General features: G+C 56.8%; 1 protein-coding gene and 1 long non-coding RNA gene across 2 annotated transcripts in view; one reads left to right on the plus strand and one right to left on the minus strand.

Annotated features, from left to right (window-relative positions):
* Window positions 1–1,405: 1,405 nt before the first annotated feature.
* Window positions 1,406–4,129, minus strand: LOC150002980 (uncharacterized). Its single transcript, XR_016512647.1, has 3 exons — window positions 3,402–4,129; window positions 3,224–3,283; window positions 1,406–1,749 (listed from the first exon to the last, which is right to left on the minus strand). It is a non-coding gene; the product is annotated as an uncharacterized LOC150002980 (long non-coding RNA).
* A 5,604-nt stretch (window positions 4,130–9,733) lies between these two features.
* The window catches only part of PLXNA1 (plexin A1), a 45,720-nt gene continuing 32,414 nt past the window's right edge, over window positions 9,734–23,039 (plus strand). Inside the window, exons 1-2 of the mRNA XM_090285897.1 lie at window positions 9,734–10,991; window positions 13,094–13,276. Of these exons, the coding sequence (XP_090142023.1) occupies window positions 9,756–10,991; window positions 13,094–13,276 (1,419 nt within the window). The 5' untranslated portion in view covers window positions 9,734–9,755. The remainder of the gene's footprint in view (window positions 10,992–13,093; window positions 13,277–23,039) is intronic.

The following is a 23,039-nucleotide window of genomic DNA, read 5'->3' on the forward strand; positions in this document are numbered from 1 at the left end:
TTTAGAGCAACAGGCCAAAGGCTTGGATAGCAGGGATGGCTCTGGACCCTGGACAGGCCCCTCAATCTTCTCTGTACCTACCAGCCAGAGTGGGCTTCTAGAATGCAGCAATGTCTGTGGCTTGCTGCTGTGTCTGAGGCTGATAGCACCAACCTCAGAGGTGCATGTGAGGAGGAGCAAAAATGACCCACAGCATTTCATACTCATAGCCAACTAGCCCAGGGAAAGACCCCAGCAAATATCAGTGAACCCCCCAGGGAACACTGGCTCCGCGCCTGCCCTCAGTGTATATACACGTGTGTGCACATAACACGGGTCATGGGAGGAGGTGTTCTGTATGTTGAAGGAACCTCTAGAGGGTCTGTGCAGGGAGGGTCTCTACCTTCTCTTCTCTCTCAGATCTTTTCAGCCACAGTGTGGAGAGCACAGTAGGGAGGGACAGGTGAAAGCTGGTGATTAAGGAAACCTCCACATCCTTAAGGCAGGAGATGACAGGAGTAGAGGAGGTGAGAAATGGTTCTGACATGGGGGCAAGGGACAGGCAGGAATCAGGGTGATCCTAGCTTCGAACCTGGTGGCCAGGGATCAGTGGGCATGCCCCAGGGGTCTTGGGTACCCAGTATACCCTCTGCTTCCTCCCTTGGCGTCCTGCTTACCCATTAATAGTAGGCACCCACCATAGGAGGAAAGAAGGCACCTTTGAGTCTACTTTTGCTCAAAGCTTTGAGTCAATAGAATGCAGAAGTGGCTTGGGGAGCTGCTCCTGTGGTGAGAACCTTCTCCCAAACCCCAATCAGTCATTCCTAGTAATTGTTCCATGCCATCCAACAACCCCATGCCCTCCGGACCGACCAGAGCAAAACCACAGAGGAACCCTAGAGAGGAAGGGCTCAAGCTGTCCCACTGATTCTTCTACCCCCATGATGCCTGATGCAAATCCAGCTGAGCCTCCTGCCTCTCCATCTACACTAGGGTTACCCCCTTGGATGGCAGTGTCAGGACACACACACACACACACACACACGGGCTCATGCAGATAAAGAGCTCCAAGCTAACTGCAGGTCAAGTACCCCTGGGTTCGATGGAGCTCCAGAGAGTGGGTACTGCTGCACTGGGCTCATTGGAGCCCAATGTCTCTAATCATCAGAGAAAGGCAACAGTTATTAACCATTTTCTCTTCAACAAGCTGACTGTTGGGGTCTTCTGCCCATGTTCTTATTGGATTGTTCTCTTTTCCTTATTGATTCTTGGAAGTTCCTTCTACATCGTGGATACACATCTTTTGTCAAATATATGTGTGTTGCAAATATCTTTTCCTAAATCCTGGCTTGTCTGGTCACTTCCTTTTTATAACTCTTAATGAACTCTTAATTGTAATGAACAAAAATAACCAACTGTAAGGTAGTCAAATTGAGTCACATTTTCCTTTATTTATTTTTGACATTTTGTTGAAGAAATCATCCCTAGTCCACAGTCATAAAGATAATCTGCTCTGTTGTCTTCTAAAAGTCTTACGGTTTTCTTCATGGTGCTTGGGCCTATAGCTCTCCTGGAATTGATGGTGTGTGTGATGCTCAAGTGTTTCACAATGAAATTTCCATCTTGGAAAGACTTGCCTTTGCTGTTTGGGGCATGGACAGAGTGGTGATATGAACAGGAGCAGGGGGACAGAGTGGGGATGGAGGGAAGTGGTGTAATCTGGTATAATGTTTCCAAAGATGTTCCATGGGGCTCAGGAATGCAGCGGCCCTGTGGGAGGGAAAGGTGTTCAGGAGGACATAGGGAACAGGGATGGACATTTTCTTAGGCCCACTGTGACGCTCACACTCATGCCTCCTCACCGCACCTCTCAGAGGCATCTCCAACTCCTTCTCAGGGATGAGGAAAGCGGGGCTTGGAAAGAGACAGGACTTGTTGCACATTAACTAACCACCCCAGAATCCACACCCAGGTGTGTGGCTCAGAAGTCCACAAGGAAGGAAGGTGCTTGCATCTGGTTTGCTGGTTCATTAGTGTGCTGTGTAGCAGAGTGGCTGAGTTGAGACCACAGACTATGGAGTCAGACTGCCAGGGCTAGCTTCCCAGTTCTGCCACCTACAAGCCAGGGAACTTGGGCAAGTCACTTCACCTCTCCTGCCTCAGTATACCCATCTGTAAATGTAGCAGAGTCCTGTGTAGAGTCAGTACTTGTTCAATAAAATACTAAATAGGACTTTTGAAAAAGATGTTCACCTTCATTCAGGGATATGCAAATTAAAGCCACAATAAAAAATCAGTACATGTCACCAGATAGGCAACAACAGTACCAAGTGTGGGTGAAGATGGGGAATGCTGGTATTGCCAGTGGAAATGGGGTCTTTGCAGTGTTGTGAGAAAAGTATTTTGGGGGACCCACGTGGGAGGAGAGGTCTGCTGGTAAAATTTATTTGGATGTAAATAGGTTTCCAGTGGCTCATCTCTGTCCATACCAAGAAAAATAAAAATCCAACCTTGTCCTCATCAAGCCCAGAACAAAGGTCAAGGTCCAAAAGTTCTGTGCTATGCCTAAGCTTAGTTCAGTTTAGTCCATGTCTGTCCCCATTCAGCTAGCATAGTCTGTTCCTGGCTGTGCTCCAGCTGGCACCATGCCCAGGCTTGCCTGTCTTCTGCTGTGGGCCCCAGTCAGCTGCTGGGGCCACACAGCTGCTATGGAGAACACATGAAAGAACTAACGCCCATGTGTTAATGAAAGAGATAGCCGGTTGCATCCGGGGAGATTGAAAAATTGGTCCTTTCTACCTAAACAGGGGAGGGTGAAGTGCTAATCCCCTTGGAGGAACAATGCTGCAATCCCCTGGGGAGCCCATAAATGCTGCACCTTCCCAGCTAAGCAGGCCCAGGGTCCAATTCAACTCCCCATCCCATTAGGCTCAACAGTGTCTGATTCCCTTTGCTTCCTTTCTTTATTAATATCTAGCTACCTTTCCAAACTGCTGCCAGGACTGCAAACCCAGCTATCACTTGAACAAACTGTTTTGGGTTATCCACCAAAGCTAAACACCCCAGGGTCTAACTGCCGTCAAGAGCCTACAAAGATATGTCCACAATAGCTCCCTGCACAGTGGCCCTAAACCAGGGACACTGGTCCATCAGCAGAAGGGAAGACCAGTATCATGTGCAAGAACACCACAAAAGCAGAGTGAACAAACTGCCCATCAGCAACGCCACCAGTATGGGTCCTCACATCCTGCAGATCCGGTTTCTGTGATGTTTGGTGACAGACACAGCAAAGCAGCAGACCACGCTGAAAATACACAGAGAAAACCAAGGGAAGGATTAACCCAGAAATAGGATAGGGGCTGCTAGAGGGAAGGGAGGGGAACGAGGTGGGAGGGACCACTTGGCCACTCTAAGTTCCTTACCCCAGACTGTAGCTGTTTTCTCCTCTGTGGGGATGACAGCCAGGTTCTTACACAGCATGAACATGGAGGTACTCTGCTGCCCTCACTCACCCAGCTCGCCTTCCCACCAGGAGGCTCTCTGGTCCTTTCAGCTTCAGGCGCTCCTGCACCTGGCCTCACCTTCCCTGGGGTATTCTACTAGAAGGCATCCCCATGCCCCCAACCTTTGTGCGGCCCTCGGAACGTGCAGGTCACAGGGCAAGCACCGTCACGGGTGACTGCTGTCTGTCCTACTGCTGAGCAGCCCCGGTCCCTGCGATACCCCGCCCGCCCGGCTACAGTCCAGGACCACCTGGGTTTCCATCCCGCCACTCCCCGACCTCAGGACCCTGGGGCTGCTTTCCTCCAGGGTTCGCTCCGCATCAGAAAATGCGCAGCAGGGAGGGGCGCAGGTTGGGTCTTGGTGCTCCGCCGGCAGAGAGCGTTGTTTTGCTCACTGGAGAGGGTACCCGTCCCATTCAGCAGCTGCGGTCACCGAGGCCAAGAGCTGAGAACCTACAGCTCCACATGGCCCTGGATAGGGCGCTTCGCCTCCCCGAGCCTCGGTTTACCCTTCCATGAACGGTGATTGTTCTTCTAGGCCCTGGAGACGCTCGGTACAGCCCGGACGCGGGGAGCACCGAATGCCATCCTGCCGCGGCTCCTACGCGGAGCCATTTAAGGCCCGCAGCCGCATCGCTCTTTGAAGGCTCGTGGTGTGACCAGGAGGGCGCGCTCCGCGGGACAGAGCGCCCTCTGGAGGCCGCCTCCGGCCCCGCCCCGCCAGCCCCACCCCCGGCCTCAGGACGCGCAGGCGCGCCTCACGGCGCTCCGCGGGCGGCGAGATCGAGGCTGGTCCGCAGCCGCGCGGCGCTCGGCGCCTCATTCATGCTGGGCAGCGGCGACGCGTCCACGCAACGGAGCCCGGGTGCGGCGGCGGCCTGGGCCTGCGCGGCTTGGACGGCCCCGCGGCTGAGCAGGCGGCTAGGCGGGGCAATGGCCAGCGGCGGGGCATACCCCGGGGCAGCCGGTGAGTAGGGGTTCAACTTTACCCTTGGCGCAGAGCGGGGCCGGTGGGGATCCAGGCGAGGGAGAGCGGAGTGGGAGACGCCCTCGGGCCCACGGCAGCGGCGGCGGCCTCCGCGAGGACGTGAACGTCCGACCGGGCGGGCAGGGGGTGTGCATGGGGTACTGCGGCGCGCGTGTCCGCGTGCCCTGCGGCTGCGGCCCGGTTCCCTCGTGTGTCCGGGCGCGGGCACGGTGCCGGCCCTGAGCTCGTCGTGTCCCCGCTTGGCCGGGGTCGGACCCGGCCCAAGGCCCTGCGCCATTGGCCGCCCCGCCGTTCGGGCCCGGCCCTCGGTGCTCTGCGGGGCAGCGCTCTGTGCCGCGCGGCGAGGCTCGGGCCGCGGCTGCCCTCTCCTCAAAGACAGGAAAGAAAGTTTGCGGCTGCCCCTTGGGGGGGGCCCTGCGGGTGCCGAGGTCGCGCCCGGGGGCTGGACCACGGGTTGGACCTCCGGCCGCCCGCAAGGCCGGGCCGGGCCGGGCTGGGCAGGCCCGAGAAGGGCGTGCGGGGCTGCGCCCCGAGTCCTCCCCAGGGCCCTGGGGTGGAAGCTGGAACCGCGTCTTCGGGATCCCCGCCCGCCCCCGCCTCTGCCTCTCTTGGCCTGGAGCGCCGGGAGATGGGCGCTGTATCCGCCCGCCTACGGGGCCGCGCACCCGGGCTAGAAGGGGGCGGTGCGGGTGTCTCCTGGGCAGTCACCCCGCTCGCTTGGGCCTCCTCGGACTTCCCTTTGTAGGGCCTCTCCAGGGTCAGTCGGCTTCCCTCGGAGGCTTCCGATTGCTTCCTGGAGAGTCCGGGCCTGGTGCATCGTAGCTGGGGCGGCGTGTCTGATTTCGGGCTGCCTCTGGGAGGGGGGAGCGAGGTTCCAGGGAGTCACCTGCCTGCTGTGAGATCGAAAGTGCAGCCGGGAAAGGAGGGCGGTGAGGGGCTCCAAGTGACTGCTTAGCGCCTGGAGCTGCCATTGCTTTTCTGTGGGGTGCTGGGGCCACGCCCCTTGAAAGAAAGGGGTGTGTGTGTGTGTTGGGGGTGATGTGGACCGTGTCTGTGCGCCCTGAGCCTGAGCTTCTGCACCTTCTTCCATTCTGTGGCCAGTTCTATGGGTCTGGGCAGGGAGTGGTGGTGGGGGGGGGGTCAGCCTTGGCTTCTCTGGCCCCTGTGGAGCACCCCGCAGGGTACCTTGGGCTCCCTGCTGGTTTTGGGGTATGCAGGTGTTGCACTAGGAGGTTGAGACTCTGCCCAGCCCTTGAGGAGTACCCAGTCCCAATGCCAGAGGCAGATCACACACAGAGAGGTAGTACAGAGAGGCCCAGCAAGGGCATTTCAGACAGGGTACAGCATGGATGGAGGTCTGGCAAGCCCCTGTGTGGTTGAGGTGTGTGCTTGGGAGTGAGGGACAATTGAGGTGCCATGGAAAAAGCAGACAGCTGTTTTCTGGCCTCCTGTGGCGCTGATGTTATTTACTGTGTATTTTGATACCCCAGGAAGGTCCCCATGTCTAAAGAAGCTGGCCAAGAGAAGAGGGACACCACTTCCAGGGAAGACCAAGTGGTGGGCACTTTTTCTGAGGAGCAGGACTCAGGTGGTGAGAGAGCAGGTCATCTTGGGACTACCTCCCGAGGCCTGTGTTGAGGGAGGTGAGGTGGATGATAGGCAGCTCTGTCCTTGTTCATAATGGGCAGGATAGCAATGGCTTCTCAGATCCCGTATGCTCCAACCTGTCCAAGCCCCAGAAGGAACCCAAGCCAGGGACATGGGGCTTGGGTTCTCTCTCTGAGTGAGTGAGTCTTTGTTTCTTAGGGTGAGGAAGAGTGGTTGGAGGAGGGGCTGGCTGGAGGACAGGGGACATTGATCGCTTCATATGGTGCTGCACAGCTAGGCCCATCTTGTCCAGGGGTCAAGCCTGCTGTGCCAAGCCTGTCAGCCTCTGTCCTGGCCTTTCTATCCCTTGCTCACCCCCAGTTGGCACACCCACCACCAGTTCAACTTCTCCCTCCTCAGTCTGGCTCTGACTGGGCCCCAGTACAGCCTGCTTTCCATGCCGGGAAGCTACAGTCATTCTCACTGTTCCCTCCGCATGGTCCAGGAGGTTCTACGCCAGGCCTTTGCTCTTGCTGTCTGCCACCCAGGGTGCCCCCTTCCCCAACAGCTCCCACCATGCCTGGTCCTTCTAGAATGGGTGAATAGGCTCCCCCAGGGAGCTTCCCCAGACCACAGGGATTGGTTCTGCTCCCCTGCCCCCCAGCTACAGAGCACAGCATGTGTGGTGCTTCCCTCCCCTGACCCAGCATGGTCCTCCCAAGCGCCCAGGCATGAATGCATTTTTTGCAATGAACGCATTTTTTTCCTGGGCAGATCAGCAGTATGTGGGAGTTCCAGCAAGTCTGCTGGTCGTCCAGGTCTCTATAGGAGTGTGGGAATCAGTCCCTGTCCTGCCAGGACTAGCTGGGTGATCTTGTTTCTATCTGAGCCCTGGGCACCCTCTCTAAGATAGGAGAAATAACCCAGACATCTTAGCTGACCCTTGTGAGATGTTGAGCTTGAGGGACCCAGTCTTGGGTTCTGGATCCTCCTTTTCCTGGCAGGCAGCCCCATCCTCTTGGCCAGTCCCTTCCCTACCCTTCCCTTCTGGGCAGCCTCTTTTGTGGGGGAAGGAGAAGGAGAGTAGGACCAGAATTTGGATGATGGCTTCTTCAGCTGGGTCCCTCTGTTTAATATGAAAAGTAGGACCTGTAATTGCATTAAGATGTGTATAATTATCTTGGAGGAGGGGAGAGCCCAGCCCCTGGTAATTGTAGGTCTGCTTTGAACTGATAAACGGTGAGTGATTCATGTTTTCTTTGGTGTTCACATGCACTCAGCTTTTACCAGGCCTGCTGCCACTCTGAGGAGCCTTTTCTCTGTGCTGCTTTGGGCTCCTGAACTGGGGTCAGGGTGTGGGGGGTTAGGGACTCCTCTCCTGGCTGCCAGCAGAGATCCTTAGTGGCTGTAGGTCTTAGGGCTAAGTCTGGGCAGAGATCCTCGAGGAAAGGCAGCTGCTAGCCTGCTGGGAGGGTCCTGCAAGTCATCATAACCTCGTTTTCTTGCCGGTGAGATCCTGGCGAATGCCTCTTGCTCCCTGAGCCTCAGTTTCTCTACTTGAGCAGTGGGTATTTGCATTGACTGGGCAGAGGGTGTGTGGGGAATGAGGACAAAGTGAGGGAGCAGGTCCTGCTCTGTTCAGAACCTATTCTTTTCTTCATTCATTCATTCATTCATTCACAAGCATTGGCTCCTGGGGTCAGCTTTGGAGATACTGAGGCAAACCACAGGATCTCAGGGAGCTGTCATTCTAGTGGGAGGAGCATCTGGGAACAATAAGTAACAAAGCAAGTCTTGTGTTGCAAATTTAGAAATGGGTGACTGGTTGTGAGGGAGCAGCTGGTACCTTTAGCTAGCAGGTCAGGGGAGACAGCTGATACCGAGCAGGGGAGGGAAGAGCAGTCCAGGAGAGAGGACAGCAAGTCCATGGGCCCAGGGGAAGGCAGACATGGAGGCCCAGAGACCGCTGGGCCTTGTCCGGCAGCCAGCTGTTTAGTGCCCACCTCCTGACCTGGACTTGGCAGAAGTTCTTTTTGTCAGAAGGTCCTGTAGGCCTCAGCTTCCCCACCTGTAAATTGGGGCTTTTGGGCTTTATTAGGGGCATTGTCTGGGAGCAAAGGACATTTGCCGCTCCCACCAGTGCCTACTTGAAGTTGGGGCTCAGCATCTCTGTGGTCAGTCTCCAGCCAGGAGTTGAGTGAGAGGCCCCAGTATATCTGGCAGAGCCAGGGCGGGGTCCTTCCTGGCATGGAGAGGCCACCCTTGTTGATGGAGGCTAACCCTTGCAGGAGTGCCCTGACCTTCCCCTTTTTACCCATGAGGAAGGGGCTATTGTCACCCCCATTTTTCAAGTGGGAAAAACTGAGGCTGGGAAAGAGGAGTGATCCCTCTTCAGGGCTGCATGGCTACAGTGAAAGAGTCTGGATTTAACGCTGCCAAATTCTGGGCTAGGGGAGGTGAGACTTTTCAGAAGAAGGGAGGCCATGGCAGGATTTGGCAGGGGGTGGGGGTTGCTAGTGACCTCACGTACAGTTCAGAAAAGTGGCCCAGACTACTATGTGGAGACTGGGCTGTAGGTGGGCATGAGAGGTAGTGCTGTGGTCATCCGGGTGAGAGAGGGAAGGTCAGATTGGGGGAGATCTAGGGGTAAGTGTGATCTGGGCATCAAGGATAAGGGTCATGGGCATGCCTGGGGCCTGGTATGAGGGTAGGTGGTGCTGGGAGTGTGACAAGGTCGGGAGGAGTGGCAGATGAAGGTGAGCCTAGCGGCTGGGTTGGGGCAGAGGGGCTGGAAGTTGGGGAGAGAGGGCCACTGCTGAGGCGTGGGGTTCAGGGAGCCCCCGTTCTCTCTTCTCTTTGGGGGAATTTCTCTTTCTTTGGAGTTGGGTTGTGGGTTTTGAAGGGAAACTCAGAGGCAGTTGACCAGGAAACCTGGGAGGGTCAGAGCATAGGGTGAAGGGTGAGGGGGCAGGTTGGGGTCACGCTTTGGCTGGTGATAGTAGGTGGGAGGTACACACAGCTTGGCTTCTGTATCAGTCCTCAGAATACAGGGGCTCAAGGCCCAGCAAGGGCCTGTCCTTGGGGCCAAGGTGACCCAGATTGCCCTCTGCCCACATAAAGGATTGCTGCCCATTTCTCCTTGTCTCCTGTGGGAGTAGTGCCTATGAGTAGGATTATCCAGAGCCTACAAGGGAGCATGTGTCCCCAGAGCCTAGGGCAGAGGCTGTCACCTGCCATGGGAACTTAGAGCTTGGGGGCTTGCTCCTAGGACATGGGGAGGATCTGAGTCAGGAGATGATGGCTCCCAGTCTAGACCCCAAACCATTCTCACTTGCCTTGTTCCTGTGTCCATTACTCTTTTCTGCCCAGTCGGCGATGGCAGGTCTAGGCATTCATGGTATATGTCTGGTGGCCAGGCAAGCGTCCTGTGCTGCATGTTGGGATCACAGGCTTGGTCTTGGTGACTCCTGGTGCACTGCTTGCTGTTTGTAGGGCTTTAGGCTAGGGAGGTGTCCTTTCTGCACCTCCGGCTTCTCTAGAGTTAGTTCGTGGAGCATGGGATGTCCCATCCTGGACAGGCACACCAGAGAGCTCAGGAGGTGGCATGTGGGCATGTCCCCCTTCTCGGGGTGAGGCTCTGCATACACTCACACCTTCTTTCTCTGTCTTCCCACAGGGATGAGGCTCCTGGCCCCGTGATGCATGTTCCTGCAGGACCCGAGCACCAAGGCCTGAGGCCCAGGCCTGCCATGCCACTACTACGTCTGAGCCTGTGGGTGCTCCTGATGCTGTTGCTGCTGCTGGGAGTAGTTCGGGCAGTGGCAGGTGCCACTAGGGCAGGCAGGGGTCTGCAGCCTGTCTTCCGTACCTTCTCAGCCAGTGACTGGGGCCTCACCCACCTAGTGGTCCATGAGCAGACGGGCGAGGTGTATGTGGGTGCGGTGAACCGCATCTACAAGTTGTCAGGGAACCTGACACTGCTGCGGGCTCACGTGACAGGCCCTGTGGAGGACAATGAGAAGTGCTACCCACCGCCCAGTGTGCAGTCGTGCCCGCATGGCCTGGGCAGCACTGACAATGTTAACAAGCTGCTGCTTTTGGACTATGCTGCTAACCGCCTGCTAGCCTGTGGCAGCGCCTCCCAGGGCATCTGCCAGTTCTTGAGACTGGATGACCTCTTCAAGCTGGGTGAACCACACCACCGCAAGGAGCACTACCTGTCCAGCGTACGTGAGGCTGGCAGCATGGCAGGTGTGCTCATTGCCGGGCCGCCGGGCCAGGCCCAGGCCAAGCTCTTTGTGGGCACACCCATTGATGGCAAGTCTGAGTACTTCCCTACACTGTCCAGCCGCCGACTCATGGCCAATGAGGAGGACGCAGACATGTTCAGCTTCGTGTACCAGGATGAGTTTGTATCATCGCAGCTCAAGATCCCTTCAGACACACTGTCCAAGTTCCCAGCCTTCGACATCTACTATGTGTACAGCTTCCGCAGTGAACAGTTTGTGTACTACCTCACTCTGCAGCTGGACACACAGCTGACCTCGCCTGATGCCGCTGGTGAGCACTTCTTCACTTCCAAGATTGTGCGGCTCTGTGTTGAAGACCCCAAGTTCTATTCGTATGTCGAGTTCCCCATCGGCTGTGAGCAGGCGGGTGTGGAGTACCGCCTGGTGCAGGACGCCTACCTGAGCCGGCCTGGCAGTGCCCTGGCCCACCAGCTGGGCCTGACTGATGATGAGGATGTGCTGTTCACCGTGTTCGCTCAGGGCCAGAAGAACCGTGTGAAGCCACCCAAGGAATCGGTGCTGTGCCTGTTTACACTCAGAGCCATCAAGGAGAAGATCAAGGAGCGCATCCAGTCCTGTTACCGTGGCGAGGGCAAGCTCTCACTGCCCTGGCTGCTCAACAAGGAGCTGGGCTGCATCAATTCGGTGAGTGGGTACCTCACCTCCTTGTGGGGGGTGGGGGGTGCTGCTCCCACCCTGTCAGCCTCACCCACTGGGCAGCCTTAGCTCCCTGTGACCCCATTCTCTGAAACAATAGCAATGCCTACTACATGCCCATGTGGCTCTTGCCCTGTGCCAGGTGCTGCTGCTTGCCCATTGTCTCCCAAAGGGTAGGGATTGCCCCCTTGGTGTCAGCCTCAGGGCCAGCTTGCAAGTCTGTACTGTCCTCTTCTTTTAGGAGGTCGGGGTGAGGGAACAATACTGTGTCCACCAGTCCTCAAGGCCCTGTGGATGTTGGACGGAGCACTGACCACAAACTTAGCAATATTCTGGGTGCTTGCTGGCTCCATCAAGTCTCCATTTTACAAATGTGGTCTCTAAGACTTATTTAGGGTCACACAGCCAGTCAGTAAGAGGCAGAGCTGGGGCCAGACCAGGGTCAGGTGGGCATTAGACACCATCTGCCCCACAGTCCCCTGTGAAGAGGCTCTATTCACCCTTATCCTGGGCACCTGGCCATGTGTCTGCCCTCTGGGCCTCTCTGCCTTCACCTGGCAATTTACATGGCAGTGGAATCAGACGACACTGGCCCTGACCTTGGGGCTGCCTGAGCACACGGGTGCTGGGAACTTAGTAGCTGACAGCTGTAGCTCCTGTCTCTAGGACCTGATGGGCTGGCCTTTTGCCAGCTACTTTTTCATGCAGCCAGGTGGTAGCATCCACTGTTTTTCAGAGGAAGATACCAGGTTTAGAGGGGCACTTGTTTAGGGTCACAAGTGAGAATTCACCCTGGTGGGGACTTCCAAAGACCGGATTCAGCTCCACTACTTTTACTACCCAGGACTTGGTGGGTCGCCTAGGGAAAGCCCAACCCCACCTAGGCCTCAGTTTTCCCATGTTCTTACTGGGAGTGACACTGGTTTGTGTCTAGGGCAGGTGGGATGGCAAAGGTCCCCTTCCCATGTCCAGTGCAGTGGGGGCCTCATGACAGGGCCATCTCCATATTGAGGTCCAGGTATACCAGACAGATGCATTGTCCATCCTCCTCTTGGCCTTTCAAGGAAGGTGTTTTATCTCCATTGTACAGATGGAAAAACTGAGGCTTGGAGGGGCAGCACCTGCTAAGGTCACACTGTATGATTTGCATTTTTTGTACCCATGGCAAGGTCTGCCCCCTTCCTTGGGCACTTCTTCCTCACATCCTCTTCAATCTCTCTTCCTTATGGTCCTCCCCAGGCAGGTCTTGGGGCCCCTCTAGGACCCCGGTCCCAGCCCTAGCCTTGCCTCTCCACCTGTCTGTCCCCGTTTAGCTCCTAGCCCTGGTGACCCTACCTCATTGGTGACTTCTCCCCCTGCAAACCTTAGACCCCCAGCCTGCGACCGGGCAGACCAACTGTCCTCTTTCATCCACCTAGAACCGGCTTCTTTCACCCTATACTTTCCCTCTTGTAGTGGAACAGCAGCCCCAACATTCCCTGTCCCCTGGCCTTCTCTGGAACCTCACACTCAGTCACCTTTATAGGTGGGCCCCTCCCTTTGCCTTTGAGGTTGGACCCTTATTTCCTGTATTGAATAAACCCTTCAAGACAGGATATGGCCAACCCTAACCACATGCCACCAGGGATGGGGGTTGGTTGGGGGTCGTTGCTATCCCCTACCTCTGTGTGGCTATCACTGGTGTAGTGCTCTTGGCATCCTGGTTGGCTACTCCCTGGCCTGGCCTTGCCTTCTCCCAGGCGGCCTCCTTCTTCACTCTTCCCACTCCAGAATTGGGTGTGGGGTCTGTGTGTAGTTTGCCTGTGAGACATGGGTCCAGCCCTGGGCCTGTGTGAGCCTCGGGCAGCCTCAAAGAGCCTTGATTTCTTCATCTATCAAGTTGGTTCAGGACTCCCTCATCCCTCAAATCTGTATAGGTGGTGCCCCAGGCCACATAACTTCTGTGTGGCCATGTGCTTGCCTCTGAGGACCCTCGATGTGCACCTTCAGTTAGTAGAGCTGGCTGATCCTGGCTTTGAGGCCCTGCTCTTAGGGAGAAGGTGTTTGGGAAAGTCTGGGCAGCCCAGAGTCTCACCTCTATCCTCCCACAGCCCCTACAGATCGATGATGACTTCTGTGGACAGGACTTCAACCAGCCACTGGGGGGCACGGTTACTATTGAGGGCATGCCCCTGTTTGTGGACAAGGAGGACGGCCTGACTGCTGTGGCTGCTTACGACTACCGGGGCCACACCGTCGTGTTCACCGGCACCCGAAGTGGCCACATCCGAAAGGTCAGGCATGGCTGGGGGCAGTGATGGGGTAGATGGAGTTGGGGGTCGGAAACAGCATTGTTGTGTGACCTGGAGGCCAGATCTGGTATATGAAGAGGTGGGAATGCCACTCTGTGCTAGGTTCAATGACCATGGGGGCCCAGGACAGGTAAGGGTGGCCCATGGTGCCTCAATGGGCCCCTTCCTACCTTCCCTTGCTCCTCTTTCTGTGGGTCTCTTTTGCATCTGATACTCTAAAGACCCTGGTTGGGCAGGTCGGGGTTGGTGAGGGGCGTGGCTATCCTGCCGTTGCCCTGGGGCCTAGAGATGCTGGTCCTTCTCTCTGAGGACAGGAGAGACTTGGGAAGTGTGTGAGTGGGTGGTGGAGGCAGGCATGATTACCTGGGCTCCCTCTCCTCCTGGTGATCCAGTGTCTGCTGAGGTAGCCCTCTGCTATGAAGGAGGCTCCCTCTCTCCTTGAGGAGGCAGCAAGGCCAAGGGCAGGGCAAAGGTAGTGCCCATTACCCCCACCTGACATTGGCTGGTGTGAGTGAAGTGTGGTAACTGACTGCAGAGTGACAGGGAGCAGCTTTAGGACCATCCCCTGGGCTTCTCAGGATGAGAACTGGGGGTACTGTGGGGCAGGGTCTATCTGATGATTCCAGGTCTCCTTCTTACCAGGAAGTGTGGGGCTGAGCTGAACTGTTATGGAGCAGGGCTGGGAGGGCTTCCTGGAGGAGCAGGTGCAGTGAGCCACCTTGTGGATCAGGGTGACTTGATCAGTTGGGGACCAGACCAGGGTAGGGCTGGCCTGCTGTGGAGGAAGTTCCCAGGGTGACTTTGGGGTGGGGGGTGCCCCAGAGGGTCAATGCAGGGGCAGAGCCTTGTAGATGAAATTACACCTGTCCTGAGGTGGGAATGCCACTTCAGCTTCCTGCTGAGCACCCCTGGGTGGAGGCTGGGCTTATCTGTGCTCTCAGCCCCCATGCAGAGTATGCAGAGAGGTCTCCCCATGTCTGCATGGTGAGTACCCTAGGAATCATGTTCTACCACTTGCAGACTCTGATCTCTGAGAAGGGTCACCACCTCTCCTTCACCAGTTTGGGCTGGGGAAGCCCCGGGGGCCTACTGACTAAAGACCAACCTGGGATGCTGTGGGTTTCTGCTCACAGTGACCATGAGGCTGAGTACCTGACCAACTCCAGCTACTGGGGGGATGTGGGGCAGGCGCGTGTCGATCTGCCATCATCCATGCAAGCCCCTGGGCTCTCAGAACCAGTCCTCTGGTGTGACCCATCCTCATACCCTCAGCAGTGGTGTTGGGGGTACTGCCTGTGGCCTGCGTGTGCGGCTCTTCCTCTTCCCAGAATTGAGGCCCCCAGGATGCACCCCTTCCATTCCCAGAGAGGACATATGGGGCTGGGGGAGCAGGGGAGAGGGCTCTGAACCTCTCTGGGGTGTGCAGTGCAGGTTGTGCCTGGTAGGTGCCAGAGGCAGGTTCATCGAAGTGGAGGGAGGGATCTCTTGGAGATATTCCACAGGGTGTCCCAGAGCCTGTTACCCAGCAAGAAGTTGGACTCCCTGGGGCTGGTAAACCCTCTTCCAGTATTTTGATGACTGGTAGGCTGGCAGGCAGCTGGCTGTGCCCACAGCCCACCCTGCAAGGCTGGGAGAACAGGTTAGTTGAGCCTTACTCTCCTCCTCCCCCACTCCTCACTCCCCTGCCCCAGGGCCTCTTCTGGGTGAGGTCTGGGTGGGAGCTTTTGAGTTGAGGTAGTCCTGCTTTCCTGCGTCTCTGCCCACTTCCAGAGTGGAAACTGAGACCCAGCATGTGGACTGTGGAGTTTGACTTGGTCCCATCAATAAGAGATTTCATTCTGTGTGGGGGAACCACAGCCAGAAGTCCCTCTCTGCCTTTCCTCAACCACCGCTGCCCTCCCACCATATCTTATTTACAGAGCCCCATCCTGGGCACCAACTCTTTCCACCCCTGGAATCATCGGCTGGACACCGCGCACTGCACATGAGTGGACAGTGCCTTTTCTGGGTGTGGGGTCAGCCATGCGCAGGTGCTGCTGGCTTGATGGTGGCAGTCTTCAAAGTTGGGGGGGTTCTATTGTATTCCATCCAAAATACCTGCCTGAGTAGAGGGCGACTCAGGAGGCTGCCGCATTGTTGTTCATACCTGTCTTGTATATATGGCTGAGCACGGTGTAGTCTCAGCTCTCCTCTTCACTAACTGTGTGATTTAGCGCTGACTCGTCCAGCTTCTCTGACCCATGGTTTCCCCAGATACAACCTGAGGAAGGAGCGAAGATGTTAGGCAGACCCAGAGCCTTATGCACTTCTGCTCCCCACTTAGGACATGCAGTAAGTGCTTGTGTGGTGGCAACACCCAGAGTTCTCACAGCAACCCTGTCGTCCACTTGAGAGGTGAGAAAACTGAGGCATGTAGGTGGAAGCAGCAGGTGTCCAGGGTTACTGGCTCCAGGGTCCTTGCTTGTGACTGTAGCCTCTCTCCCTTTTTTATGGGGGCCCTACTTCAGTTACCTTCTCCCTCTCTGAGTAAGCCTAAGGCAGGCCTCATTTTTTTCCACAGCCCAGGACATCAGCCTGGGACCAGGTTGAGTGCTGGCTCCTGTGGTCCAGTCCCCTTCTGTCTGCCTTTCCCTTCTAGAAACTATGTGCCCTCAAACCTTGTATCTAACCCCAGGGCATGCCTGCAGGTGGGGGCTTGAGTATGGTGGGACTAGGGGGAAACGGGCACACCTTGGCTCCACAGCCATGGCTCCAGTCCCACCTGACCTCTGGCCTCCCCTACATCCCCATGCAAGGCCTCTAGCTGTGACCTGTGGCAGAGTGCCTGCTCTCTGGCACATGCCTCCTGGGCTAGGGCCCAGCCTATGGCAACGGAATTTACTCTACTGCCTCATCCCTCCCTTGCTGCGTATGGGGATGGCTGTGGTCTCAGGGCTAGGGCCTGGGCATGGAGGGCCACAGTGTGGCCTCTGCTCAGCTCAGCTCAGTCCTGTGCCACCTTCCTACTTGGCTGTCCAGCTGCATCTCCTCTAGGCCTTAGGGAGGGCTGGGCCCTTCCTGGCCTAAAGGTGGGCCCAGGACTAGCTCCAGTTTGTGAGTATGCTTGGCCCTGTCTTCCTTCCTCCTGCCCTCTGATCTTACTACATGCTGGAGCCTGGGCCCTGGGGACTCTCACCTACTGGTGATCCAGGGGCAGTACCTGCTCTGCTGGACACACCCCTGCCTTCTGCAGGCCTAGTCCTTCCTGGGCTTTAAGAAGTGACTGAAGAGCTCCAGGGATATGGGTGTAGGGGTAGCCCCCAGGGTGAACTTCTCTAAGCATTATATAAAATTATAGCTGATTAACTTAATACCTGCCAACTTCAGCTACTTAAGGCTGGCTGGGGGTACCCATTGACACCCCTGCTCTTCCCTAGAGGCCCTACTTGCCACCTGTTCCTCTCCCCCCACATAGGCAGCTTGCCCTCGGCTGACATAGCCCCAGAACCCCAGCCCTGCATGTAGCCCGTTCCACCCCCTACCTGCCCCTGCTGTGCCCTCGGGGACCCCTGGGCCCTATAGCAGCTCCCAAGGGGAGCCTCTGGTTTGAGTCCTCTGAAGTCAGCTCAGGTACCTATGGCGGGTGGGGAGAGATTAGGCCCTGGACTCCTGCCAGCGAATGCCCACATGCCCAGCCTGGTAGCTGCCTCTGACCCTCCCTTTCTGCAGAGCAAAGGCAGGAACAGTCCTCTGCCCTGTGGGCCTGGCGAGGGGTGCCCGGGGCCAGCCCTGCGCAGGTTCCGGTCCTGGGGCTTGGGGGAGGAATTCAGTGCTGCCCTTCGTGTGACCCTGCCTTCTCTGGTGGCTATGGGCCCTGTCTGCCCTCCGTATTTTGTGTGAGAGCTCTTGATTGTTAAGTTTTGGCAACAAAGAAAACATTGTGGGTCAACCAAAGTGTGCTGTGAGCCACCAGTTTGTATCCTGGGGATACGGGCCATGGCACTGTGGGCCTCCAGGGAACTGGGCCTCAGGTTGGGGCCCAAAGGACAGTTGTCCAGGTGGGTGCTGGGGCTGTGTCTGTCCATAGGTAAAGCCCCTTCCTGTTAAGTTCTCAGTGTCTTTCCCTCCACATTGGGCTGTTAGGTGGCCCGTGGGCATGTTGATACTATTTTCTCTGTGTTTCTCTATGGAGGAGAGAACGAGGGCTGTGATTGTAGTGCTTATCCCCCAGACCCTGGGCCAAGCTGGCCAGGCTGCCATCCCTTTGCTTGCAGCTTCACCCCTGGAGCTTGGCTGTTCTCACCTTGCCCTCGGGCAACACTGCTTTGTCTGTGGTTGCTGCTCTGGGCCTGTACTACTGAGGACAGACACCTCTTATCTTCAGAGGCCTTCACGTCTCTGAAGCTTCCCTCTAGATGGGTCTGTACACTCCTCTGGCCGAATCCTTTCCCCTGACAGATTCTGAAATTCAGAGATCCTGAAAGTCCAGTGGTGGTGCTTTCGAGACCTATGTGGAGCAATTGGCAGCAAGTTCCTGCAGCTGGGGTGGCCAGTGTGGGCCTCTTCTCAGGGTCTCTGTGCCAGGTCCTCCCTCTCCTGAGGTGAAAGGCTGTTTGGTGCATCCAGCAGGGGTCCCTGCTCCCCAAAGCCCAGGTCTGTGGAGGAGGCATGTTGGGGAGCTTTGAGAGGCTGGGGTCAGGGATGCTGGCCCTAAGATGCTGGGCAGGATTGGGTCCCAGGCCCCCAGCCTCCCAGTCTTTCAGCTTGCTGTGCCACTTTTCCCTGACCCGCCTGTGGCCCTGAGGATCTGTGTCTCGTGTGTCTCGGGGCTGGTGTTGGTCTCCAGCAACCTGTCCTCCAGAGCCCGTCAGGAGCTCCGCGGGGCAGCCTGCACTGTTGGCTTCTGTGGGCCCGAAGGCATTCTCATGCTGAATGAGCTGTGAGCCCTGAGCACATGCACATGGCTGCCTGTAGTGTGTGGCTACTCTGTGACTGATAGGCACTCTGAAGGTTGATGTACCCACAGGACACTGCTGTGGGCGGGCAGCCTCGAAAGTGTCACACGAGAGCATGCCTGGCATCGTGTCCCCTTGAAGCCCCCTAGTCACTCCATTCTCTGAGTCACTACACTAGCTGATCTCCATCCTCCCGAGAACTGTGTTGTTGGTTTGGGGACTTTTTTGTCTTGGGCCACATGGCACATTTTCTTTTGTCTTCCTTTGCTCAGTGCTCTTTGTGAGACTGTCCTACTGTGTGGGCAGCTGGAGCTGGTTCTGTGTTGTGGTGGCATGTACTTCACACATATGTGCATGGTGTTCTGCTCTGGGAAGGCTTGGTGTGTTCTACATGGGCTTATGACAGCAGCGCTGCTTTGTGAGTTTCTGTGCATGACTTGTGTGCACAGCCTTTGTGAGCACTGAGCTGCATTTCTGTTGGGTTTCTGCCTGGGAGCGGGGCTGCCTGATCTGTTGTTATTTTTTTGTCCTGAATCTCCAGGTGTTTCCAAAACTAGGTAGGGCTGTATGGTAGTGCCTAGCAGGGTGACTGGTGAGCATGCAGTTGTGCTCATGGCAGGTTACTGGTCCTGGTAGTGGTCATTTCCCTGGGGGTTGTTGGCAGGGACTGGAGTAGTCCTGGCTGCCTGTTTCCTGTCTTAGCTGCTGTGCCTGTGGTCCCCATGGGTGTACTACTTCTACTCACTGAGGACCGTAGTCCTCGGTACCTTTGGGTGGCATTTTGTGGTTTCCTGCAGACATTTGTGTGTCCTCTTGATGTCTGTGTTTCCTCCTCTTTGTGATTCTCCTGGGTGCAGCTGGCCATGGTGCACTGAGCTAGAAGGGCACAGAGACCTCTCATTCAACCTGCAACTATGCCTAGCGCCGTCCCAGAGCACTGTCCCAGAGCCCGTGCCACATGGTGGCTAGTAGAGTTGCCCACAGACATCAACAGAGGGTCCTGCCCCAGGCCTGGTACTCCAGGCCCTCCTTTTTGTAGGGTTTGCCTAATCAGTCCTCAGCCCTGGCAGGGGCACCTGAGTACCTTTGATAAGTACGACCCTTCCAGATACAGGCTAGCAGAGGCCTCCCTGTGCTCAGTCTTTAGCGTGCCTAGGCTCAGGGCTATCCTTGTGGGGGCAGCTTCATGAGGGTCCAAGGTTACTGACTACAATGAGCAGTTCTACACCCTATGGCAGATGGACTCTGCCCTCTAGGATGTCCTCTTGGGGGTCAGGGTGTGGGAGCCCCTGGCAACACAGTGAGATGAGTTCAAGGGTTGGGACAGTCCAGGAGATTGGGGAGTCTGCCAGGAAGAGTGTCTGGAGGGAGGGAACAGCATGGCCAAAGCTCAGGGGTACCCTAGTACATGCTGGGAACTGAGGGGGGCTGGAGGAAGAAGAAATGTCCGCTGGTGCCTCAGCCATCCCTCCTTATTCTGCACATGGTGGGAATTAATTGGTGACCCTGCAGTGGTTAGCATTGTTGGGGCAAGGTTATGTCCCACAGGATTCTGGGAGAGGCTTTGGAGGGCTGGCCTAGGTGGGAGCAGGGAGCTAGAGGATTGTGGTAGCTTTGAGAAGGTAGAAGGGGCTTGTGTCTACCTGCTCATGCTGGGGACCCCGTGGGTGGGGATAGTGTGTGTGATGCGGGTCTGTGAGGACCCAACTCTGTGGGGCTCTGGAATCATAAATGGGAGGGCGGGCAACAAATGGCTTTTGGGTTTGAGATGACATCAGGCCAGATGGTCACTGGTGTCTGCCACAGCATACTTGGTGACACCAGGTGCTAAATTTCAGGCTGCATGTGGGAACCCTGGCCACATCCTAGCCGAGGACAGCCCCAGATAATGACATGTGATGGAAGGCAGTGCAGTCTACACTGCCTCATGGCCTAGCATTATGCAGCCTCCACAGCAGTGGCAGATTCTCCAGAAGAGCTTTGTACCTCCACCCTATGGCAGGATTGAGCTTTGGGGGCCCAGTCTCTACACAGTTTCCAACAGGCTGGCCTCCCCAACTTTGGGAACCTTGAGTTTCTCAATTAGTTGACAGATGAGACTGAGGGTCATGGAGGACCACCGCTGTGTTGGTTGGTCCCTGTTCTTCTCTTCTGTGAGTCGGGGGTGGGAAAAATGAGATTCCTGGGACCCTCCCCCAGTATACCTTGCCAGGCATGTCTGGTCCAGTTAGAGCCATTGAGCCTCTTAGAAATCATGTTTTAATTACCCAGACCCAGTTATTGCCAAGAGGAAATGGGTAGTTGCTTTTCCAGTATCACACTCTTCCTGGCCTTTCTGAGAATGGTCCCAGGAAGGGGCCTGGAACCTGACCCCAGCCAGAGGAGGAGGGAATCCTGTGGCAGCCTGTGAGTGGACAAACAAGGATCCAGGAGCTGGGTCTATCTGGGCCTCAGCCATTTGGCCCTGACTGGGAAGATGAGATCTGCCCCGTGGCAAATCCTCCTGGGAGAGGGTGGCAGAGGCTCCCTCCCCATGTGCACTGCCCCCCTGGGCCACTGTGTCTCCTAGGGCCTGGGAACAGGTGTGGCAGCTGCATCTCAGGAGGAGGAAGACGCCTGTGAGGTCCCAGCCCTGTGTGCAGCCACCTCGCTGGCTACCGCTCAATCCTCTACCCATCCTCCCAGCCATGGTCCTGTTCTCTCACCCCTACCCCTTTCTGGAGACCAAGAATCTGCTTAGTCAGTGCACCCTCACTTTACAGAAAGAGACATGAGGGCTGCCATCTTGGGGTGGGTAGCAGGGAGCTCTCTCCCCTCCTTTTGGGCCAAGCTGGGCAATCCCCCTGCCTCTAGGCAGCTAGGGCGCGTGCCGGCCTTGGCAGGCAGCCTGGACAGCCCAGAAATCCTCCCCAGTGCCCCCGCCTGCCCTCAGCCTGGAGAATGGGCTCTTTGTTGCCTCTGGACTGGATGGACAGCTGACCTGGTCGGGCTGTCAGCTGCCTGCCTGCAGCAGTTGGCCAGGGCCATGCAATGATGAGTGTAGGGGCAGCCAGCTGGGCCAGGCTGGGGCAGAGGCCTTTAGGGCCTGGGGCCACCCACCTGCCCCTCGCTGCCTCATCTTGGCCCTGGGCAGGGTTCCCTTCGCAGGGACCCTCGCCTGTCTGTGGAGAGGGCAGGCAATGTCCCAGTGGTGGTGATGTTAGGTACTCAGTCCATAATCAGCACCTGGCCTTGTCCTGGCTCTAAGAGGTATCTGGTGCCTGTCCCCTCCCTGGGGGCGCTGATAGCCCTTTTCCTAGGCTCAGAATCCAGGGGACTCCTCAGTACAGAGGAACAGGGAAGACCAGGGAAGAAGTGAATGGGGCTGGAAAACCCAGGCAGAGGCTGGGTGATGGTGACTATGCACCTCTGGGCCAGAGTGGAGGGTGGGTGACCAGGCCTCATGTAGCTTGAGAGATGTGCCTAGACTAAACAGCTTCACTAAAGCCATCTGGGGTGGAGGGGGGCTCCTTTCTCAGCAGGGGTGGGGAAGGGCACTGTAGCAGAGGGATCTCTGTGGGCAGGGCTGGGTTTAGACCCTGAGTTTTTTTTTGTGGTGGGAGGTAGGAGACAGGGTGGTTGCAGCCAATCCTGGGCTGTTCTGGTGGTCTTTGGGGAAAGGTTTGTTACAGAGGTAACCGCTGGAGGTAGCGGGGCACACCAGGGGACTCTGGAAGTCTTCTGTGTGCTCTGCAGGCCCAGCTACCCCAGGGTGGGCCACCTCCAGGTGAATGGCCCTAGAGTGGATAGCTGTGGGTGTGCTGTGAGCATGCATGCTGCCGATGGTGGCCTGTACTCCATGTCCCGCCAGCAGTCTGGCCCTGTGCCTGCCTTGCATGCTCATTCTTCCTAGAATGACCTCCTGGTGGCATGCTGCATCCATCCTCCCACTTTTGAGGCAGACTCTGTGTCCCCAGGTTCAGTTGGTAGTCCAGTGCCCTTGTGAGCCTCAGTTTACCTGTCTGGGCTACACTAGCCCTGCAGCCTGAAAACCAACTGGGATGCAGTAGGCATGTCCGCAGGACTGGTAATCCCCAGCTGAACCCCCAACTGTCACGTGTGTGCATGCAGGGGCCTTGCTAAGCATGGACCATGGCTACTCATTGCATGGTGTGGGGCTGTCACCCATGTCTACCCTCTGGCCTGTGAGCTGGGCCTCCCTACATCCCCCTCAGTCTGTGCCCTCCAGAAATGTCACATCTCCCTGCGGCCTCCCTGTGTTTAAGGGTTTGGGCTCTCTGGCAGGTGAATGGACAGATGGATGTGCATGCTCCCCATCACAGCTGTTGGTTGTTGCCTGTTAGAGTTGGCATACTACCAGCCCAGGGGTGGGGACATTCTGCAGACCAGGCCTGGCCTGCCTCCCCTCTTCCACCTCTCCAGGACCCTGGGAAGGAGGCCTGCTCTCTGCTTGGCTCCCGCCATGCCTCAAGCAGGTGTGTCCCCTGGATACGACATTCATGCCTCAGCCCATGCCTTCATCCCTGAGAGGGGAGAGGCATGCAGGCCTGGCCAGGTGGGGGTCAGAGTGGGAGAGGCTGGGGCCCCTCAAGTGTCTCTGTTCAGACCCCTCAGAGTGTCCCCTGTCAAGGCCCCGGGGACAGGTGTTCCCCAGTAAGAGAGACCAGGTTGGGGTATTGGGGGATGAACTGTAGACCTGAAACTCAGAGATAGGATAGGGTCAGGCCTGGGTTTCCGGGTGGTATTGGAAGCATCTGCAGTGATGGGGACAGGGGAGGGCCAGGCCTTGGGGAGAAATCCAGAGTCCTGAT

The sequence above is a fragment of the Furipterus horrens genome, unplaced genomic scaffold (assembly GCF_987537825.1).
Source record: "Furipterus horrens unplaced genomic scaffold, mFurHor1.1.pri manual_scaffold_8, whole genome shotgun sequence".
In the NCBI taxonomy this organism is placed as follows: domain Eukaryota; kingdom Metazoa; phylum Chordata; class Mammalia; order Chiroptera; family Furipteridae; genus Furipterus; species Furipterus horrens.